We start from the raw sequence: 22,233 nt of genomic DNA, 5'->3' as shown, positions 1-22,233 counted from the left end.
TCCCGCTTCGCGCTATTGGCTAGTCGCTCATAGCACTTCCGGGCGACGAGCGACGAATTCTTGATTTGCAGAACCGAGCGATCGAGCGACAAGACCGAACGATCCGTTCAAGCGACGGCCCGATCCGTCGCTCGAAGCCGCCGCTCGTCGCTGTCGCGCACAAAATCGCTCTCATGGCGTTTAGCCTTTACATAGCTCCTGTGTATAGCGTGCGATATTACGTGCTTGTATCATTTGTAGACACAAGCCATGAACTTTCACGTGTTCTTGAACAGAGAATCTTTTTGCACATTATATAAGCTTCGCTGTGCCCTACTGCTTGTGAGGACAAATTTGAATGCCAGTGGTACTATTTAAGCAGATGCCTTAGATCTGCCCCCATGATAAAGGAGATGCTATAGGTGTGGATTTCTACTCTGGCATTTTAATCTAATCACTGAATTTATAGAGGCTGAAAACCGGTTACTTTAGGCGTTTTAAGCTACTTTGTATGTCTTACCCCCTCATTCAGAAATGTGCCTTAACTTCAAGTCCATGCTTGATTTCGTCAAGATAAAGTCTGACGCGAACGCGCCCAAGGAAAGGCAATGAGTGTCTTGGACACTTTCACGCCTGTCGTTAGTGACAAAATCAAGCATGGGCTCCAAGTAAGAGTGAATATCTGAATGTGGGCTAAGTAACAAGCGATGTGTTTGCATAGTTGTAAAGATTCTGTCCTCTTTTTCATGTTTAGGATGCTCAAGCCAGCCAGCAAGAGAGTGGCCTTCCAAGTACGATCCGCCCTCCAGCCCCGCATAGCATCGTACCGTGTGCCTTTGGGAGTGCTGACAAATTTTCTTCCTCTTTTGAAACTGGTAGTGGTCTAACTTTTAATCACGGTAATAACTACAAGGTTAAACCTATCTTCAGCGCAGAAAAATAATGTTTCCTTTGAAGTGGCAACCTTAAGATGATCACTCAGTTCAACATGTTTCCTTGGTGGTACTGCTGCGGGGTTCAGTGCAATTAACCACTGCTGCTATGTTGAGGCCGGTGAACACCAACCAGATAACGCTACGGAAATGTAAATGTAGCAGCTCGTCTCCAGCATCAGCTGAATCAATGCTTTGGCCTTTCGTGGCACCTGATTGCATTATAACTCGTGCTGTACGCATGTTTTCAATAATGTGACAAATGTAGAATACTGTTACCTGGTGTCAGGCTCAGTGTACGGAAAGCATTGAGATTGTTTAAAAGGAAAGGGAGGAAAGGAAAGGGAGAGCAGCATGGTATGGCCTGATGCCACTGCACTTGGTTGACTACTGCATAACAGTTGTGCTGGGGTACCAGGTAACCACTAACTGCAATTACATTGACATTCCTAATGATCCATGAATCTACACACGAATTGGATGTAGTCTCACTCGCATGGAAATATGGTATAGTTATTCTGTTTGAATAATTTATAGAGCACACCATGGTTGCACTTGGGCTGCATGCTTACATATTCGAGGAAAACGAGGCAAAAATTAAGATACTTCCTCGTTATGTCTTCATTTCTAAGAGTGAGAACAATACGTTAAAACTATTTTTTATGCAGTAGCTGTGTTCCGAATATTTATGCTTTATGGAGAAGCTAATTTGGCACCCTTTTGCTGCAAGGGGTTCCCTGCTTCTCTTACACAATTTATCATTGTGCTAACGTATTTATCGCTTTTAGATTGTTTTTCTTATAGGATATATTGCTATTTTGGGCCTTCAGCTGTTGCTCTCCTTTATGATTCACTACGTTGTTTCTATTGTGTCTTTTTTTCATTTGCTGAATACAAGGCTAGTCAAATATTGCTTTGATGTTTTCATATGTGAATTCTGCTTTTGGTTTTGTTCACGAGAATTAAGTCTCACAATGTGCCCTCTGTGTTTTATTTTACTGGAGAGAATGCCGCTAACACTGCGCTCGTTTCGTTATTTATGAGAGAAATGTTCATTTTCAAGCGTTTCTTTTACTGTCTTATTTTATTTATCTTTTAGTATGTTTATGCTTACCTGTTATGTAAAAATGATATTTTTGTATTGGTTCGTGCGTTAAGTGCTTATTGTGCCTTTCAGAAACCAAGAGATGGCATTATGTTGTATATTTAGTGTTCACTTTATTTTGATGAGAGAGCTGCAGTATGCCATTGTATTTCACTGCAAACATTGCGTACATCATTACATACTTGTCAAACGGTTGATACCAATAAGAAGTTTCACAGTAAAAAGGCTGGTGGTGACAACTTGAGTTTTTCTTCGCTTAGTAATCGTGGCACTTTGATTTGTTGTCTCAAATGGTCCAGGACTGTCCGAGAAGCTACGTACGCCAATAATCACTGGCTGTACTAGCGTCTCAAGCAGTCTGGGACAACACATTGAAGAGGCCCAGTGCATGCATGCATGACGAATAAAAGAAACATCCATAAATAGTACAGGGCACATCCAATGGATGTCAATGTGGATATCTATTGGATGTTGCGGATACAGCCATACGTAGTACAGTAAATGTTCTATGGACATAAGTGTGGTTAATATAGATATCCATTAGATGTAAATATCTATTGGATGTTGTGGACGTCTGCTAGATGCTACATATATCCAGCCCCGACATCCCCACAACGTACCACTTGCATGTTCTGGATGCATTTGTGATGATCCATAGTACATCCATGCAACGTTTTCTGGATAAAACTGGATATCTAATAGACGTACTGAATGTCCAAAGTGTACCATATTATGCACATCTAATGGATGTATGTGGCTATATAGATATGGCTAGTTTCCAGCGGATCGATGTCCGTAGACCAAAAACGTGGGCCGATTTCGAAGATAGTGCAATACCAGGCCCACCCGCGGTAGAGGTGAAGCAGGCTTCAAGCACTCCCCAAATTGAAAAAAAAAAGCTTAATATCTTGGGTCCAAATACAATCCGTATCGTATATTAAACTGATAAGCAGGGGTGGCACCAGAATTTTTTTTACTGGGTGGGGGGGGGGGGGCACCCACGACAGGTGAGTTCCTTCGGAGGGGGGGGGGGCAAGGAGGCGGGGAACTTGTGCATTGTGTTTTGACTGTGTTTAACTGGGCTGAAGGCCTTCTAAACACACCAGTGTGAATAAGCTATTCCAGCATCGCAGTAAAATATAAATTAATATTTAGCATATTTACACAGCAGTGCTTCTGCTAAGAAAATGAAAATTTATATAATACGTGATAAGGCACATACATAAAAGCAATATTAAATAAAGAAAAAAAAACAGATACCCAGCAGCAACATTATAACATCAGTTAACTAGATCGCAATATAGCTTCAAAATAGTATATTTTACAGCAGGAGAGAGAACTAATACGGCTAAGCAATGTGCACATCAATTCTAACTTTGGTAAAGACGCGCTAGATTAAAAAAGAAAATTATACACCCTTGTGGCACCGGCTGGTGACTCTAAACGTTGGAAATGGGAAAAAGGATAACAAAAAAGTTTTTGTGAAAAGAATAACAAAACAAATAAAGGAGAAGAGAGAACTGCAAGAAGAGAGCACGCAATCGGCATTTCAGTCAGCGTCATATTTGGCCATACAGTACAACATGTTTCACAACCACAAATAACTGCTCTCCAAATATATACACTATTCACAACACAAGCGAGGCCACCGACGTGGCCTCGGACAGCACCCTATATGGAATCTCTTTCAAAGCGATGACAGGGACGGAGGAAGGTTTCGTCACAACCACAGATGCCAACGCCTGCGCTGCGACAGTACAAGACAAAAAACAGCCGGGATTTATTCGATGGTCAAGCGGGTGTTCTGATACCGGTATAGGTCTCTAAGCTCACACCTTTATTTTTTGGTTGAAATAAAATAGCTTTTGTTTTGTCAGTGTTAATTTTTAAGCCATTATCCTGTGACCATCTGTGTATTTTTCCAAGAACAGAGTTTGCAGTTGAAACCAGCCTTTCAACGTTGTTCGATGAAAACAGCAGCGTAGTGTCATCTGCATAGATGATGTATTTAGGTTCACTATCGACAAGAACAAGGTCATTAACGTATATGTTGAAAAGCAGGGGGCCCAATATGCTTCCTCGGGGAACACCAACTGTTACTTCCTTGAACTGGGAGCAGATGCCATTAATTTCAACAAGTTGATTCCGCTGATTTAAATAAGATTTCACTATATCCAAAGCAATACCACGAATACCGTAGTACTCTAGCTTCTTTAACAAAAGTTCATGGTTAATAGAGTCAAACGCTTTACTGAAGTCGATAAGAACCCCGAGCGTGAGCAGCTTGTGTTCAAAATTTCGCAATATTTGTTCCTTTTGTGTTAGTAACGCGAGCTGGGTTGACCGTCCCTTTCGAAAAGCATATTGACAGTCAGTGAACAGGTTATGTTTTTCAAGGAAATCTGAAATACGCCGAAATATTATTTTTTCAAGTCCTTTTGAAAATACTGGAAGTATTGAAATGGGTCTGTAATTAGATATCACAGTTTTATTGCCTTTTTTAAACAGTGCAAGTACTTCAGCTGTCTGCATTTTGGCAGGAAATACCCCAGATGTCAGGCAGAGGTTGTAAATGTATGTTAAAACAGGCGATATAATGTTCAAGACGTGCTTTACAGGTGTAATCTGTATGCCGTCAATGTCACACGACGTGGTATTACGTAACTCAGAAAATAAATGGACTAGCTCAGACTCAGTAGTAGGATATAAGAATATACCATCGGGGCACCTGACCTGAACATAGCGGGTGGCATTTCTGTGCACACATAAACCAGCTGCATTAACAAAGAAATCATTAAATTAATCAGGAAGCACTTCATCCGGGATGATAATGCCATTTTTAAAAATCTCAATATTTGCAGGCGACGACGGCGCTCGGTTTAACAGAACATTTAGTTTTTTCCAAGTTTTGCGACTATCATTTTGACAAGACATGAAGTATTCATATTCATAAGAGGCCTTGGCTTTCCGGAGCTCATTTGTTAGCTTATTGCGGTAGCGTTTAAATATGTGTAATCAGTTATATTACGATACTTAACTGGTTATAGAGCATGTCTTTAAACTTTATTTTGCGAAAGAGGTCGTCCGTGATCCACGGTTTGCGAATGTGCGATGATCGCTTGCATCTAGTTCGCAGAGGAAAGTTTTCCTGGTAACACGTGATGAAAATATGCAGAAATTCCTCATATGCTGATTGTGGACATTGTGTGGCATATACATCGCTCCAGTCAAGTAACTGAATCTGTCTGCGAAACGTTTCGAGACGGTTTGGTGTAATCACTTGGCTGGGGAAAAGACGCTATCCGTTTTTTTTTTTTTTAGTGCATCGTTTGAGACAGAAAAAAACGGGCATATGGTCGCTCAGGTTACACGAAAGAACGCCGGCTTTTATGATAGCTGTTGAAACATTGGTGATAAACAAATCCAGGCAACTTGACGCGGCATAGGTTACTCGTGTTGGAACAGAGATAACGCTTGAGCAACCATGCGACTGAAGCAGGATATGAAATTCCCGAGTTAAGCACGTGTCAGCTAGGAGATCAATGTTAAAGTCACCACCCCAGATTACGTCATACTTATACGTACAGACATATGCAAAGAAATTTTCGAGAAAACTAAAGAAACGTGGAATATTGCCTCCAGGTGGACGATAAAACACCGAGTAAACGCTTCTGCCGCTGAAAAAGGATAGAACTTCGTAGTCATCTGTGACACATGAGAATTCTTCGATGCAGTCGACATTAATATTGTCACGAACAAGCAAGCTAACACCGCCACCTCGAGAGGTAGTCCTAAATTGGTTGAAACACTGATAGCCCGGTAGATGCCAAACAAGAGAACTGTGGTTGTACCATGTCTCAGATAACATAACGCAATCGAATTTAAAATTAAGTCTACCAAAAAACACATCTAGCTCATTATGTTTGTTTCGAGCAGACTGGCAGTTTAAATGAAAACATTTAGTGGATAGCCAGTGTTCCGAACCGATGAAGTCGAGTAATTCTGTAGGCGATACCCAATCTCCACTTGACATTGTGAACTGACGGCATGCAGATTAACTCGTCATTTGAGAATATATAGATCAGATACATTCTTTACCACATGGGCGCTATCTCCGTCTTCCTTCCTAATAAAGATCTTGCCACCACGGTCGGAGACCCGTTCGAGATCCCGTCGCAAGTTCTGGACCCCCTCCAAGTCTCGGTCCCGATCCTGCGAGGCATCGGTGCGCCTCCCGGAGAAGCGCCCTCCTTCCCCATCTTCCCAACAACCCCACAAGAAAGCCCTGCAGACCAACGTCCCAGCCAAGGTGACCCTGGGCCCTTCAGGGGTGCAGCGGACCCCGGAGAAGAAAACAGCAATGGAGGCGCCTCGGGAGGTAGGTCGGGCGGAGGGTCCCCCACAGCTCGCTCCACCCCGTAAATCTCACCCTACCCCTTCCCCTATTACTAATTCGATATCAACTCCCGATCCTCTAGTGGAAATAGCCCGCCTACGTCGTAACATGGAGGCGCGCTGTGAGCGCCTGCAAAAACAAATGGACGCGCTGGTGGCAGACATGAGCATTAGTATGCAGGCGGCTCTGGACAGGATAGAACGCCAAATGGAGGACCTTCGAATAGGGATTACGGAGCAAGTGAAATCATGTATAGAGTGCACTTTCGCACGCATGCAAGTTCCTGAGCTTAGCGGTTACAACGAAAGTGGGCTTTCCGACCAAGGCTCTCTGCCGCAACCTTCAAATGTGGGCACCCGGCGCTCGCATTCCTTGCACGACCTCCTGCTTCCTCGCACGATCATGATGGTGCCGCGTAACGCGGAGCAACTAGTGGTGTGGCAGTGGAATTGTAGGGGATTCCGCCAAAAACGAGGTTCCCTACAGCAGTATATTGCCACATCCACGAACCCTCCCGATGTCACCCTCTTACAGGAACTCAATTGCACCCCTTCTTTATCCGGCTACAGCACGCTCTCGGGTGTCTCTCCTCTTGTTGGAGCCTTAGTTTCGAAACATGTTACATGTCCCATGCATACGACTAGCATTGACATTCCTCACCAAATATTGGAAATAATTACGCAAGGTAAACGTAGCGAGAGTCTGTTTATACTCAATGTATACAGTTCACCCCGTTCTCGTACGCACTGTTTTCATCACCTACTAACAGAATTTGGTAGCTTTGGATGGGTTTGGGTGGTGGCTGGCGACTTTAACGCTCCGCATACTGCATGGGGTTACGTTAAATCGCAGGCTAAAGGGACCCGCTTATGGAATGCCATCTGTAACATGAGATACACACTGCTTACCGACCCAGAGCACCCCACTCGGATAGGCAACAGCGTATCTCGTGACACATGCCCTGACCTTACCTCCGTGCGCAATACTGGCCCAGTCGTTGCGCACGGGCCTTTAGAGGAGCACCTTGGTAGTGACCACTACATTGTGGCGACCACTTTGTCATCACGGGGTGCGCACAGGCCCGAGCGAAATGTGCCTATAACGGATTGGGCGAAATTCAGGCAGGACCCGCCTGAAGGCCAGGTGTACGAACGCTGGCTTGGCTCTCTCACACAAGATCTAGAGGCCACTACGTGCACAGTGCATACCACAATCGAGACACCAGACACAGACCCGCATTTGCTTCATCTTTGGAATGCCTGCAGAGGGTTGACACGACGATGGAAACGACAACGCCTCAACCGCAAACTTAGGAAACGTATAGATAAAATTACACAGGAATCCCAGGAGTATGCAGATACCCTTACGAGGAATAACTGGCGAGGACTTTGCGATCGCCTCTCAGGCACACTGAGCACAGCAAAAACGTGGTCAAGTCGTCGGTCACTCACAGACCCCACCACAACAAAGGGAAAAACATTTCAGCAGCTGCACATCCTAATGCACGAGTACAGGGACGATGTCTCGACACTCCTCAGGGAGCTGGAGAAGCATTTCATACCCACAGGCCCGCCGCCGCAGTACCCTGACTATCCTTATGTAGGCAAGGTGAACGAATTGCTCGATGCAGACTTCACATCTGACGAGGCGCGAGTGGTCTTACAAGACCTGCGCCACAACACGGCACCGGGAGCCGACCACATACGATTCGCCACCCTTCGTAACCTCAGTGACGCGGATATTAACCACCTCACCCATATCTTCAATGATTGCTGGCGCAAGGGTACGCTTCCCCAAGCATGGCGACACGCCGACATCACACTGCCCAAACCAGGCAAGCCTGTAAAGGTTGAAAACTTAAGGCCCATCTCCCTAACATCCTGTATTGGCAAGCTCATGGTGCATGTACTCTTGCGTCGTCTGCAGCCCTTCCTCGAAGAAAAATCATTCTTTTCTCACTCTCAATTCGTATATCGAGCTCATCTGTCTGCCAAAGATGTGCTTTTATAATTGCGGGAGGAACTCACAGGGCCTCCGTCGTGCGCCCAAACGAAAGCACTCATCGCCTTAGACCTAAAAGGGGCATTCGATAATGTTGAACATGACCTCATCCTTCGCAATGTTGCATATTCGTACTGTGGAAGTTGTATGTACTATATCCGCGCATTTCTTCGAGATCGCACAGCCACCGTAGGAATGGGACCGCATCGATCTAGTACGATTCGCCTTGTAGGACGTGGGACACCCCAGGGCTCAGTTCTTCCCCTACTCTATTCAATATCGCGCTCGCAGGGCTTCCCCGGCTACTCGACCAGATGCCTGATGTCGCCCACGCTATTTATGAGGACGACATTACTATCTGGTCGACATGGGGTTCCGACGGAGCCATCCAGGACCGACTGCAGCAAGCAGTCGACACAGTTTCCGAGTACGCGAGGAAATGCGGCTTAAGATGTGCTCCGCAAAAGTTGGAGCTCATAATCATTCGCCCCCGCAGCTGTTCCTCTACTCCCCATATCACTGTGCACGTGGATGGTATACCCATACCACAGGTTAATCGTGCTCGCATCCTCGGCCTACACGTCCAAGCGGATGGTACTGTTGCCCTTCGATCCAGACAGATTGAGCAAATTCTGGCCATGATCCGGAGGGTCTCCAACAGGCGCTCGGGCCTTCGAGAAGAGGACCTGCTGCGCTTGGTGGAGGCATGCGTGATCAGCCGGCTTACATACCATCTCCCATTTCAGCGGTTGACCCAAGCCCAACAACTTCGCATTCACGCAATGATTCGCAAAGCGACGAAGCTGGCCCATGGCCTCCCGAACTATACTTCCACACGCCGTCTCCTTAACTTAGGGACACATAACACACTAGGCGAGCTGCTAGAGGCACATTGGGTCAGCCATCGCCAGCGCCTCCTACTCACTCCTACTGGCCGCCATGTTCTCACACGGCTAGGATACTCTGTCCCACCCCTTGAGTCTGAAACCCGTCCAACGCTCTTGTCGTCCGCGATACGCCATGCAAGCACTGAGTATTCATTCATTGCCACGTAATATGCACCCCGAGCATGACAAAGGACGGCGCAAAGCCTGTGTACGATAGCGATATCCTTCAACGTGCCAGAAGGCGAAATTAAGTAGACTTATAGTCTAATCGAATGGTATTTGCTATTCAGAACGTATTCGATTTCAGCATTCACTATTAAAATTCAGAGTCATTCCACTCTGTGAAGGTAGATGACCAGCGGAGCTGTATATAACTATAAAGAAGATAAATCAACAAAACAATATAACAAAAATATGCGCGTTGTTATGTTTATTTGTATTTGCGTTTATCTCGTGACCACAGTAATAACGGCTTTATGGTCGCTATGATAGACGGCCATGGGCTCTGTGACGACACTGGAGATGTTCTTAGCGAACTTTAGGTCTATGCACGGCCGATGGCGCGTCGTGGAAACTTTGGTCCTGGTGTAACATTGAAGGACGACCCTTTCCAAGAGAAACACCAAGAACCACTTTCCGTCGGGACGCGACACATCGACGTTAAAGTCACCCACAATGACGATGGTATTGGGTTCCACCGGGAGGATCATCCCAATTGTGCCGATCATAAAGTCTTCAAGGTCCCTCTTTGACGTTCCGGGATGAACGTATACGGTGGCGAGAACGATTCCGTCCCCAGTCTATACGGCGCACTCGTCGGCACATTTCCACGGCAAGGCTCTCGCCCGTCGTCGGTAAGCCATAGGACGCAACGGCCGCGCTGTAGTTGCGCAGCCGCGCGCTGGCAAATTCCCCCGGACTGCACCGTGGACCACGTAGTTGCAGCTTTTCATTGATGGCTAGCAAATTTAACGAAATACCCGTGCGTTACACTTGGGCGACACTTAAAAACGTCACGTTGCTGCGTCAGCCCTCACTTGCTGGTGGTGGCAGCGCGGGCCTGACTGCACATACTATACTTTAAGGCGCGGTAACACTGGGTCGATACGAGACCGACAATTAAGACGCTCACGCCAACGACTGACCGACTTTTTTGCGTCACTGAAACCATTTTATCGTACCAGGCCGACAACGACGCAAAAGACGAGCTCGAGTTGTCGTACTGCGACGGGCTTTCTTGTCGACGGCACCGACAAAATCAGCGTGCCGACCATCGTTCGATCGAACACCGCGCGATCGGCCGTCGAACCGACAACGCGATAGCGTCTTCGCTTGTATATATAATTAATCGCACTCAAAAGGACTCAAACATGCCTACCGAGTTGAAATGCACAAGCTTCAACCCTCTCAAGCCGTGCGCATGAAATTTGAGCCAATGTTGAACCGCAGAACACCTATATAAATGGTTGAACCTCTTCAGAGAAAGTAAAGCCTGGCGCCGTCCATGCAGTTCGTGCGCCCGCTACCGGCGGACCTGAACTGAAATCTAAGCAGTTAGGACGAACGAAATTGCTTTTATCGTTAAGTTCTGGTCTTTGCGATTGGAAATCAACTACACTTGCTTCGCACGGCGCGTACACAATAAGCGGCAAGCGACGACATAGCGCTGTGCCAACATCTGTACGTCACCGTACCCGATAGGCTGCCGGTCGCATTCGCTACGTAGAAGGCCGGGTGGTTTGTACGTGCTGTTATGCCGACACATTTCTCAATTCCAGCAGCAGTGTTTAGCTCTGCGTTCAACGGGAAACTAGAGACGGTGTATTCGGTATACAGCAGCATAAACAACCACCTCGCTTATTTACCAACGGTGTCAGTGATGGCATCCGCGTTTCCGCGAGAGAACAACACGGCCTATAAATGAGCACTTATGCGAGCACAGTTTTCTCTAATAATACTTTATGGCACGCGCAAACTGTAAGTATGACGGAGTTAAAAAAAGGGAGAATCATTAATACATTAACAGTCCGTAATATATGTATTTGGATCCCAGTTGGCGTTCTAATGAAGTGGTTCAGCCGTTCATATTAATAATAATAATAATAATAATAATAATAATAATACTTTATTGATGACTTGAGAATCATTACAGTGGAAGAAATCGGGCCTGCCAAAGCCACAGTGGGCTTGAACGGCAGTGCCTGGCAGACAGCGACAGAGCCATCAGAAACACATTAGACAACAGTGAGAGAAAAAAAAAACACGAATGACAGGCTTCCCATCACGCATTAAAGTGTCTAAGAGCCTTTCTAAGACCATATTTCGTTTTCACATCTTGTATGCTTTGAGGGAGTAAATTAAACATTGCTGGGACATAATAGTTACGGAGTCTTCGACCATATCGCGTCTTACAGCGGGGTGTAACGTAAGGATTCTTTGGTCTCAGGGAACGAACAGGCACATAAGGAATTTTATACTGACTTAACCAAAAATGCTTTAAGACAACATATTGACTATAGATAGTCAATATGAGCGGCCGAACCACCGTGTTGTTCCACCCTGAGACTATAGTCTAAGGGTGGAACAACACCGCACATATGCGCAGATATATATATTTTGATACGTTTTGACATTATTTCATATCAACGATGCATCTTTTCCACAATATTTGACGCTAACGACGACCTGCGGCTGTGGGTGTCGACGTAAACAAGTGCATCGCTTTGATAAATCCGACGCAGAAGGCTGCGCTCGAAGACTTCTTGAATATGCGAAATGCCTAAATAACGTGTAAAAAGAATACAAAAAGCGAGCTCCAAGTGCAGAAATCAGCGACAACAAACTCCAAGGCCGCCGTGTCGGCAAACGGAACTCAGCGTGCCTTTATCGGCCGTACTTTTCGCACAACAGCGCACTCAGGCCTGCTCACCCAGTAGTTGGCGAGTGCTAGATGGCTTCGAGGAACGGCATCCTGCCTCGATGAAGCCATTAATAATGATTCGCGATCCACGAAACACACAACCGGCGCGCACTCAACGTGGGCGCAGGTACGCAAATCAACCGATGAAAGCCACGGCACCCTTCCAAAACGTTTTCAGCGGCATGCGGCAGAGGACAGCACACGAAAATGAAATAGGCGGGTTCTTGAGAAAATTAACGCAGGGGTGCTACTCGGTTCTGCTGAACAAGTTCCTAGTTGCCATTCATTATAAACGCCCCTCTTTGGGGCGTTTACTAAAGCTCATTAAAACTGGGTGCCCAAAGTGGTACCACACTTATCTTCTTCAACGAACACATCAGATTTACAAATATCTCTACATGTATGTGAAGCATGTCGTTCCTTTAATTGCTTCATTATTGTCCTCATGATAGTGAACAGCCATTTATAATACAGAAGCTGCTTATAGTTCAGCGGATGTACAGTTGGGAACGGCATTACATTTAGGTATGAAATATAAGATAAGCGTAACATGTTTTTTCTCAGAAATCAGACTCGAGAATATTTCTTTCGTTTAGACCCCTAGAAGAAAGCTGAGGGACGCAGCTACCTTCTTTTCTTTTTTTAACCAAACAAATCCTGGCGTTTTACGTCTGGCGATATGATTACGAGGCACCCTGTTCAGTTCTAACCACCTGGGGTTCTTTAAAGTGCGCCCAAACAGAAGTACACGAGTGTTATTACATTTCGTTCCCATCGAATTCCGCGACCTGGTTTGAACCCGTGAGCTCGAGTTTAGCAGCGCAACGCCATATCCACTATGTAGCCACTAATTAGGCCACCGCGCCGCTTTTCACAGCGACGTTGTATATGGCTAGTCGATTCGTCCGTCCAGCTGTGTGCCGCCTGTACGCCGCCCATGACGCTGCCGAAAAATCCTCCGGCTCAACCCCCTTGCGCATAAGCGAAAAAAGAAAAAGAGGCGCGCGATTGGCTGCGCCAGTAGTGACGTCGCTGCTCTCCGACGCAACCGAGCGCGCGTGCAGCAGCTTCTCTTCAGCTCCGAAATGGGTAAGGAACGCGTCATACGTACTCCTTAGGAGCACATCTTCGATCAGCATCGCAGTGAGCAGAACCGGGAACGAGCTCGTCTACGCCGTGCCGATGCTGCAGCCCGGGCACAAAAACAGGCTCGTGCAGCCGAGCGCAAGCAACAACTGCGTGCTGAGGGCCTGGCACCCCACCAAGCCGTTGTTTAAAGGGCCCCTCACCAGGCCTGGTCACTATGAGCTGAGAAGCGCAGAGCATACAATGCGCGCCAACGATCGTGTTTGCAAAGAATTACATCACTATGCGCCGAGGAAAGGTCTGACATTTCAATCCGAACGCCGTTTTATCTTAACCCCGTGGCGACCGCGCTCCAAGCCGGACGGTGACGTACTCGTGTCCGCAGTGTGACGTCGCTCGTGGTGACACGTGACTTCGGTAATTATTCAAGGCAACATCTGTTAGTGTGATCTGTTGCTTGAATTGACGAATTGAAGTTAAGGGAAATGATAAAACACTCAAACGGAATGCCTGCTTGTTTTTTGTTTTACTTCGCACCGAAGCAAGAGAGATGTAGTTCCGCTTCGTCTGCTTGTTCCCACGGACGTGCAGTCACGTGCGCAGGTACCGAGACTATGCCATTTTCTACCGTGTTTCAGCGCCCGTGATCGTGCTCTGCGATCCGCTTGTTCTGCCTCACTATTCGTGTAGCACTGAATTATACCGCAAGTCATGTTTCTTTGTGCACAATGCGCAAAATCGTGCGCTGCGCGAACGAGACAACAGCTCGCGCGCGACGACGTCAGCCGAAAGGCGTAGCGCCGGAAAAAAAAAGCGAGGAGAAAAAAAAATAGTGAAGGTGGGGTCCGCGACATATGTCTCACGCGATCCTCGAGGTCCGGCATGGGACAACGCAAAGGAATTTCGCTTGCGAAGGCTGGACGGGGCGAGTGGAGAGGGAACCTCGCTATGCAGTGGAGCCCGCCTGTCGATATGATGGTTTTGTAGCACTGAAATACTTCTATCTCGGCTATTATTGAGCTGACTTGAAAATTTTTTGCGGCAGAACGCTCCCTAAAGGACACGTAACAACTTCCAGCGTATAACCAAAATTTGCTATGGGGCCTGGTGAGGGGCTATTTAATAAACTGTCGGGATTGACCCAGTGATAAACACCGGGGCCGCACGATTGAGCTTCAACGGTTAATCATGTGTACAGAGTGCTAAGGCGGTGATTTTTTTTTCTTTTTGTTGTTGTTAAGCATGGACTGGGAACAAAAACATTCACATGGCTTACCGGCCAAAGATTAATTAACATATATAATGGCTATCTAAAACTGTTTTCGGCGCCCGAGGTCCGACCGCAATAAAAGAACCCGTACCAATTATTCCGCATTCTGAATTACGCGAGGAAGACGGAAACATGAATGGAATGTTGCACTGCAGTTTTCTTCTTTTCTTCTTTTTCTATAAGAATATACTTCCCGTAAATTTGAGTACAAGGCGCCGGATGGGGCAGACATGTTTTATTTGTTTGAAGCGGCAAGCAGCAAGATTACATATGTTATTCCGCCTGCGTTTGGCAAGAGCTACTGATGGAAAACCATATACGCAGAAATACACACGAGAGATACATGCTGCTTGAAGAACGAGAAAAATGTTCTCCAAAGGGAACGGTACGCTAACATAGCAGAATGAAAGCCGACACTGTGGCGGCAATGCACGCGCAGTCACCGAGCGGCATTAAACAACTGAAATAAAGAAGATAAAGAGCGGAAACTATTCCTAAGGAATAAATACATGTCATATGCAATTATAAACACCCTGAGGGATCTAAAAGTATATACCACCGCGTGAACTGTTAGGAATGACCCTTCCGGGAAGTATCGCCAGCAGTTTCCAACGGCGCGACCTTGATGCGGCCCAGTTCACTTCCATCGCAGAACCGCCACAGTATTTTTCGTCGCCGCACGCCTCTCTGCAAAGCATGCGCCGCCTCAGCCGCTCGTGCCACTCAACCGTATTCTAGTATACACTCCACCTAAACGGTAAGTTGACGTCGCCATCTTGTTCGTCGTCCCAGACAAAGGCTGCGCACTGTGACGGCGTATTGGCACGGTACCAAGCTAGTTAGATTTCCGTGCGCCGCAGCCGCCGGAAGCGAATTAGGCCTGAGCTCTTGGCGCCGTTTCGAAACTTTGACCATGGCGAAGCCATATCGAAAATTCTGCAGCGTATATAAATTCGGAAAGAAGCGCAAGAAAAAAAAAACTAGCCTAAAGCGAGATCACGGCTCATCACAAGTGATTACAGCGCAGGGCGGCGGTGCAACGCGATTCATCGGTTGAAATGCCGATTTATGCGCCTGTTTCGGCGGCCTCGGACGATGTCGGTGACCGGCAACGTGGCACAAGGATCAACGTTCTTGACGCGCACCGATCGCGCACAACAGCGAACATAGACGTAAGATCTGCAGCTTATGGTCAACTTCCGCGAGCGAGCGCAAAATGCAGACGCTCGCAACGGTGCGCGAGGACTCTGGGCCAGAGAGTTTTGTTTTCCGCTATTTACTCAGTTTCAACTTTTCGTAACCTTACAATCTTCTCACAAGCTCTTCTCAGCTTAGGCACACTCAATTTTGATCAGTTTCATTTTGCTGAAAAGTTGAATTTGAAAGAGTGCAAAAGGGCGTCAAATGTTGCTTTGGGAAGTCTTAAAATTTCAGAAAGGGTGAAATAAAAGTGTTTCTTCTCAGTCATTCAAATGAGAACATTGAAGCTTCATAACTTTATTCTGAGAAAGCTAGAACCATAAAATTACTCTTGTTGCGCTCTTTGATACCTGTAGAATACAATGAAATTTAATACAACAGGATCTATGCAGCCAGTTTATTAAAATGTGATCAAATGATGTTTTCATGAATAATTTAAATATAATGGCGTGGTGTACATAAAGACTGAGTTCGTAACTGATATGAGCGCATGAAGATACAGAATCACTGAAGCATCCATTATCCTAACTTAAATAACAAAACACTTTATGTCTTAAAACATCTTCCCCCCTTAACCACTTCGTCCCATTCAAGCTGTTTTATGTTCAGAATCGGAATCAGAATCGATTTTATTGTGATGATTAGAAAGATTACAAGATGTTAATATACAGAAGGAGGTCTAGTGCAAGTCTTCTAGTGCAACTTTGATTGTACTAGAAGGTGCAAGTAACAAAATATTTTTGTTACGTCAGCTGGATGTTGCAGCAGAGCTATTGTTACATGTGGCAGGGTGAGATTACTGTATTTATTTGATCAAATCCCGCTAGCTCTCATTTGCAGGCACTGCATATGCTGTGATCAAGTTAGCCCAAGGATATCTTTCCTTGTTTTGTGTAACATGTTTTGAACCACACCTACAGGGTGTTAATGAATATTGTAATTCAACTGTTTTTCTTTTTTCAACAACCTCCTGCACAGCCGCATGCTTAAGCTGCAAGTTGATTTGCTTGCTGAACCTTTTTGTGATGAAATCTATTGGCCCCATATTGCTACGCACGCAAAAGCTCCCATACATTTAGCATAGTCCACAATGTAAAATTTTACACATTTATATTCACACTCAAGAAAGTTGGATTGCGAGAAACCACACAGTGCAAGCACAATCCATGAGCTATATCATAATAATGAAATTAAGAAGTCACGGATGGATTTGCTGAAACTGTTGGTACAGGACACCCACCATCTTTTTGCGCGCATAACCTGCACCGAAAATTCAAAACATTTAAACCAGAAAAGTTGGGGTGCGGGTATCACGGCCGCCTTCTGGCGTCTAGTTCAGATTCTCCTACCAGGCGACGCCACTCAGTCATGTTTGGATAATGTTTCGACTGGGACGCTCATAGTATCCATCCACCCATCCATCCATCCATGGAAAAAGGGGAACAAGAAATCTACGCTTCGCCGACGCAGCATGCTCCGGTCTGTCCCTGTTGCGACACTGCGACAGGTGATCTGCTGTAGTTGAGAAAACTGCCTCCCGCCTCCCTTCTCTTGAGGGCGAGTTGTGCCAGGCACCATGGTCGTTTTGTTGCTGCGCGTGGCGGCCTTCTCACGGCTGATGCTTTCAACAATGGCTCGGTTGAACCTTTCTGTATGTAAAATGGTCGGTGCCTCTGATTGATGGTGGCTATAGGCGTGGTAAGTGGCTCGGCACTGCCGCTTTTGACATGGCTGTCATGTGAGTGCGGGCCGCTGCTCCGAAAACCGTCTCGGTGGATAGCCTGCAGAATGCAGTGCTCACTACCTCGGTGGAACACAACACTTACAATACTAAAGACAGATTGAGATTGAAATGGACAGAACCTGGAGTGACGCTGATCGTGAACTAGTTTTTTTTTTTCTTTTTCTTTCTGCTGTCTAATTTTTTTTTTCAATTGTTAGCATTCGACAAAGTACGGGCCCGCTAAAGGAACGATCTAGGCTTGAAATGGCAAATGTAGCTTTGTGCCTATAAACACATAAATATAAAGGGAAGGAAATTGCGATAGACTGCAGTAACTCTCTAGCGCTGTCTGCTGACACCTGAACAGCGGTCGGCAGTGGAGGAGGGTTGGCGATAAAAGAGTATGCAGGCATAATGGTTAGTAGGGAGTATACAGCAAAAACGAAATATTTACAACATAGCGACTAAGTAAAGAGAAAAAAAAAAGACAGCTCGTTTGTGGAGTGAGTTCCTCGAGAAAGATTGCCACCGGCACTGCGAGGTCGCGTGGAACAGCGGGATGGCGAGGCCCGACTGTTCGAAGAAGTCGCAGCGCTTTTGTAAGCTACCCCGGACCACGTGCACGTGCTTAGAAATTAGAGTTGTGTGTACCGCTGATACCAGTTTTGTTTTGACCGCATGCGCCGCGTGACCTGATGCTTAATTCCTTACGTTTTAAAGCCGCCCCCCCCCCCCCCAGCAGGGGCGTAGCCAGAAATTCGTTTCGGTGGAGTTTTCCGGCGACAACACCACATTTTCACCTCTCTCTCTCTCTCTCTCTCTCTCTCTCTCTCTCTCTCTCTCTCTCTCTCTCTCTATATATATATATATATATATATATATATATATATATATATATATATATATATATATATATATATATATATATATTGTTTTTTTGTTTTTTTTCATCCACTTTCATTTCCATTAATTGATCATTTCCTTATTTCATTTATTAAGCCCAAGTAAATTCTCCTATGTCGTCCTTGGTGTCAGAGTTTGTTGGCTTCTTATGATATGACTTATAAAAATCGGCCCCCTCGGTTAACCCTCTTTCTTCTCGTTTATATATATATATATATATATATCATCATCATCATCATCAGCCTAGTTACGCCCACTGCAGGGCAAAGGCCTCTCCCATACTTCTCCAACTACCCCGGTCATGTACTAATTGTGGCCATGTTGTCCCTGCAAACGTCTTAATGTCATCCGCCCACCTAACTTTCTGCCGCCCCCTGCTACGCATCCCTTCCCTTGGAATCCAGTCCGTAACCCTTAGTGACCATCGGTTATCTTCCCTCCTCATTACATGTCCGGCCCATGCCCATTTCTTTTTCTTGATTTCAACTAAGATGTCGTTTACCTGCGTTTGTTGTCTCACCCAATCTGCTCTTTTCTTATCCCTTAACGTCACACCCATCATTCTTCTTTCCATAGCTCGTTGCGTCGTCCTCAATTTCAGCAGAACCCTTTTCGTAAGTCTCCAGGTTTCTGCCCCATATGTGAGTACTGGTAACACACAGCTGTTATACACTTTCCTTTTGAGGGATAGTGGCAACCTGCTGTTCATGATTTGAGAATGCCTGCCAAACGCACCCCAGCCCATTCTTATTCTTCTGGTTATTTCAGTCTCATGATCCGGATCCGTGGTCACTACCTGCCCTAAGTAGATGTAGTCCCTTACCCCTTCCAGTGCTTCGCTACCTATCGTAAACTGCTGTTCTCTTCCGAGCCTGTTAAACATTACTTTAGTTTTCTGCAGATTAATTTTCAGACCCACCCTTCTGCTTTGCCTCTCCAGGTCAGTGAGCATGCATTGCAATTGGTCTCCTGAGTTACTAAGCAAGGCAATATCATCAGCGAATCGCAAGTTGCTAAGGTATTCTCCATTAACTTTTATCCCCAATTCTTCCCACTCCAGGCCTCTGAATACCTCCTGTAAACATGCTGTGAATAGCATTGGAGATATCGTATCTCCCTGTCTGACGCCTTTCTTTATAGGGATTTTGTTGCTTTCTTTGTGGAGGACTACGGTGGCTGTGGAGCCGCTATAGATATCTTCCAGTATCTTTACATATGGCTCATCTACACCCTGATTCCGTAATGCCTCCATGACTGCTGAGGTTTCGACTGAATCAAACGCTTTCTCGTAATCAATGAAAGCTATATATAACGGTTGGTTATATTCTGCACATTTCTCTATCACTTGATTGATAGTGTGAATATGGTCTATTGTTGAGTAGCCTTTACGGAATCCTGCCTGGTCCTTTGGTTGACAGAAGTCTAAGGTGTTCCTGATTCTATTTGCGATTACCTTAGTAAATACTTTGTAGGCAACGGACAGTAAGCTGATCGGTCTATAATTTTTCAAGTCTTTGGCGTCCCCTTTCTTATGGATTAGGATTATGTTAGCGTTCTTCCAAGATTCCGGTACGCTCGAGGTTATGAGGCATTGCGTATACAGGGTGGCCAGTTTCTCTAGAACAATCTGACCACCATCCTTCAACAAATCTGCTGTAACCTGATCCCCTCCCAGCTGCCTTCCTCCTTTGCATAGCTCCCAAGGCTTTCTTTACTTCTTCCGGCGTTACCCGTGCGATTTCGAATTCCTCTAGTCTATTCTCTCTTCCATTATCGTCGTGGGTGCCACTGGTACTGTATAAATCTCTATAGAACTCCTCAGCCACTTGAACTATCTCATCCATATTAGTAACGATATTGCCGGCTTTGTCTCTTAACGCACACATCTGATTCTTGCCTATTCCTAGTTTCTTCTTCACTGTTTTTAGGCTTCCTCCGTTCCTGAGAGCCTGTTCAATTCTATCCATATTATAGTTCCTGATGTCCGCTGTCTTACGCTTGTTGATTAACTTAGAAAGTTCTGCCAGTTCTATTCTAGCTGTAGGGTTAGAGGCTTTCATACATTGGCGTTTCTTGATCAGATCTTTCGTCTCCTGCGATAGCTTACTGGTTTCCTGTCTAACGGAGTTACCACCGACTTCTATTGCGCACTCCTTAATGGTTCCCATGAGATAGTCGTTCATGGGAACCATATATATATATATATATATATATATATACCCGCCGTGGTTGCTCAGTGGCTATGGTGTTAGGCTGCTGAGCACGAGGTCGCGGGATCGAATCCCGGCCACGGCGGCCGCATTTCGATGGGGGCGAAATGCGAAAACACCCGTGTACTTAGATTTAGGTGCACGTTAAAGAACCCCAGGTGGTCAAAATTTCCGGAGTCCACCACTACGGCGTGCCTCATAATCAGAAAGTGGTTTTGGCACGTAAAACCCCATATATATATATATATATATATTGTTACGTGTAGCTGTAGCCCAATGCTATATACAATTTATTTAGAGGAAGCTAACGGAAGGCCACAATGGCGACGCTATATCAAGCGGGCCCACGTCGTCTTCCTCCTCTTCAGTGCAGCCACACTGCGGTGGCTGTTTCGTAGCATCACTCCCGGCAGTAGAAGCACCGTTCCGGTGCTTAATCTACACATCCGCGGTGAAAGGTGTATGGTATGGCTTTAGTCTCGCCACGTAAACGATGTCACTTGCAGCCGACGATGACGCTGAGGGGTCGGCGGGGACGACTTCATACGTGACGTCAGTCACTTGTCGCACCACACGGTATGGGCCAGTGTAGCGCGACAGCAGCTTTTCAGAAAGGGCCACACGTCGAATAGGTGGCCTGAGAAGCACCAGAGAACCCGGAGTAAAGTGCACGTCGCGATGGTGGCAATCATAGAGGCGTCTCTGATGCTCCTGTGAGGCCACCAGACGGGTGCGGGCGCGCTGGCGCGCGTGGTCGGCGTGTGCGATCGCGTCGCGGGCGTATTCAGGGGCTGAACGTGTGGCCGAGGGCAACAAAGTGTTTAAGGGCAACGCGGGTTCTCGGCCATATAGGAGGTAGAATGGTGAATAGCCGGCGGTGTCGTGACGCGATGAATTATGCGCGAACGTCACATATGGTAAGTGAAGATCCCAGTCGTGGTGGTCGGTCGCAACGTACTTCGAAAGCATGTCGGTGATGGTCCGGTTGAGGCGCTCCGTGAGGCCGTTGGTCTGTGGGTGGTAGGCGGTGCTGAACTTGTGCTTTGTCGAGCAGGAACGGAGGATGTCCTCGACGACTGCCGACAGAAAGCTGCGGCCACGGTCAGTGAGTAATTTGGCGCGGAGCACCGTGCACTAAAATGATGTCATAGAGCAGAAAGTCAGCGACGTCAGTAGCAAAACTTGTCGGAAGGGCCCTGGTGATTGCGTACCGCGTAGCATAATCAGTAGCGACGGCGACCCATTTATTTCCGGAGCCCGAGAGAGGAAACGGTCCAAGAGACCAACACGGAAAAAGGGTTCCGGTGGGATGTCGATGGGCTGGAGACATCCAGCTGGAGGTGTGGAGGGCTTCTTCCGGCGCTGACAGAGCTCACAAGAGGCAGCGTAGCGCCGCACGGAGCGGGCGAGACCCGGCCAAGAGAATCGACGTCGTACACGGTCGTATGTGCGCGAGACGCCCAAGTGTCCAGCCATGGGAGCGTCGTGAAATTGTTGGAGGACAGTCGAACGCAGGTGCGATGGAATTACGAGCAGAAGGTCAAGGCCATTTGGATCGAGATTACGGCGGTATAATGTCCCCTCCTTAAGGAGAAACATCCGGAGAGAGGCGTCGCCAGGC

The 22,233-nt window shown here is 46.5% G+C and overlaps 1 protein-coding gene across 5 annotated transcripts in view; it reads left to right on the top strand.

The window, feature by feature from the left end:
- Nucleotides 1–22,233, top strand: part of LOC142582501 (uncharacterized) — a 148,446-nt gene that overhangs the window by 2,802 nt on the left and 123,411 nt on the right. For all 5 annotated transcript variants that reach the window (XR_012828451.1, XM_075692305.1, XM_075692315.1 and 2 more), the window contains exons 2-3: nucleotides 734–854; nucleotides 6,152–6,394. Coding sequence is in view for 4 of the 5 variants with exons in the window: in XM_075692305.1 (XP_075548420.1) it covers nucleotides 734–854; nucleotides 6,152–6,394 (364 nt within the window). In the remaining variant the exon portion in view is untranslated. The remainder of the gene's footprint in view (nucleotides 1–733; nucleotides 855–6,151; nucleotides 6,395–22,233) is intronic.

This window comes from Dermacentor variabilis, chromosome 1 (assembly GCF_050947875.1).
Source record: "Dermacentor variabilis isolate Ectoservices chromosome 1, ASM5094787v1, whole genome shotgun sequence".
Taxonomy (NCBI): Eukaryota; Metazoa; Arthropoda; class Arachnida; order Ixodida; family Ixodidae; genus Dermacentor; species Dermacentor variabilis.
This window is presented reverse-complemented; position numbering and strand designations above follow the sequence as displayed.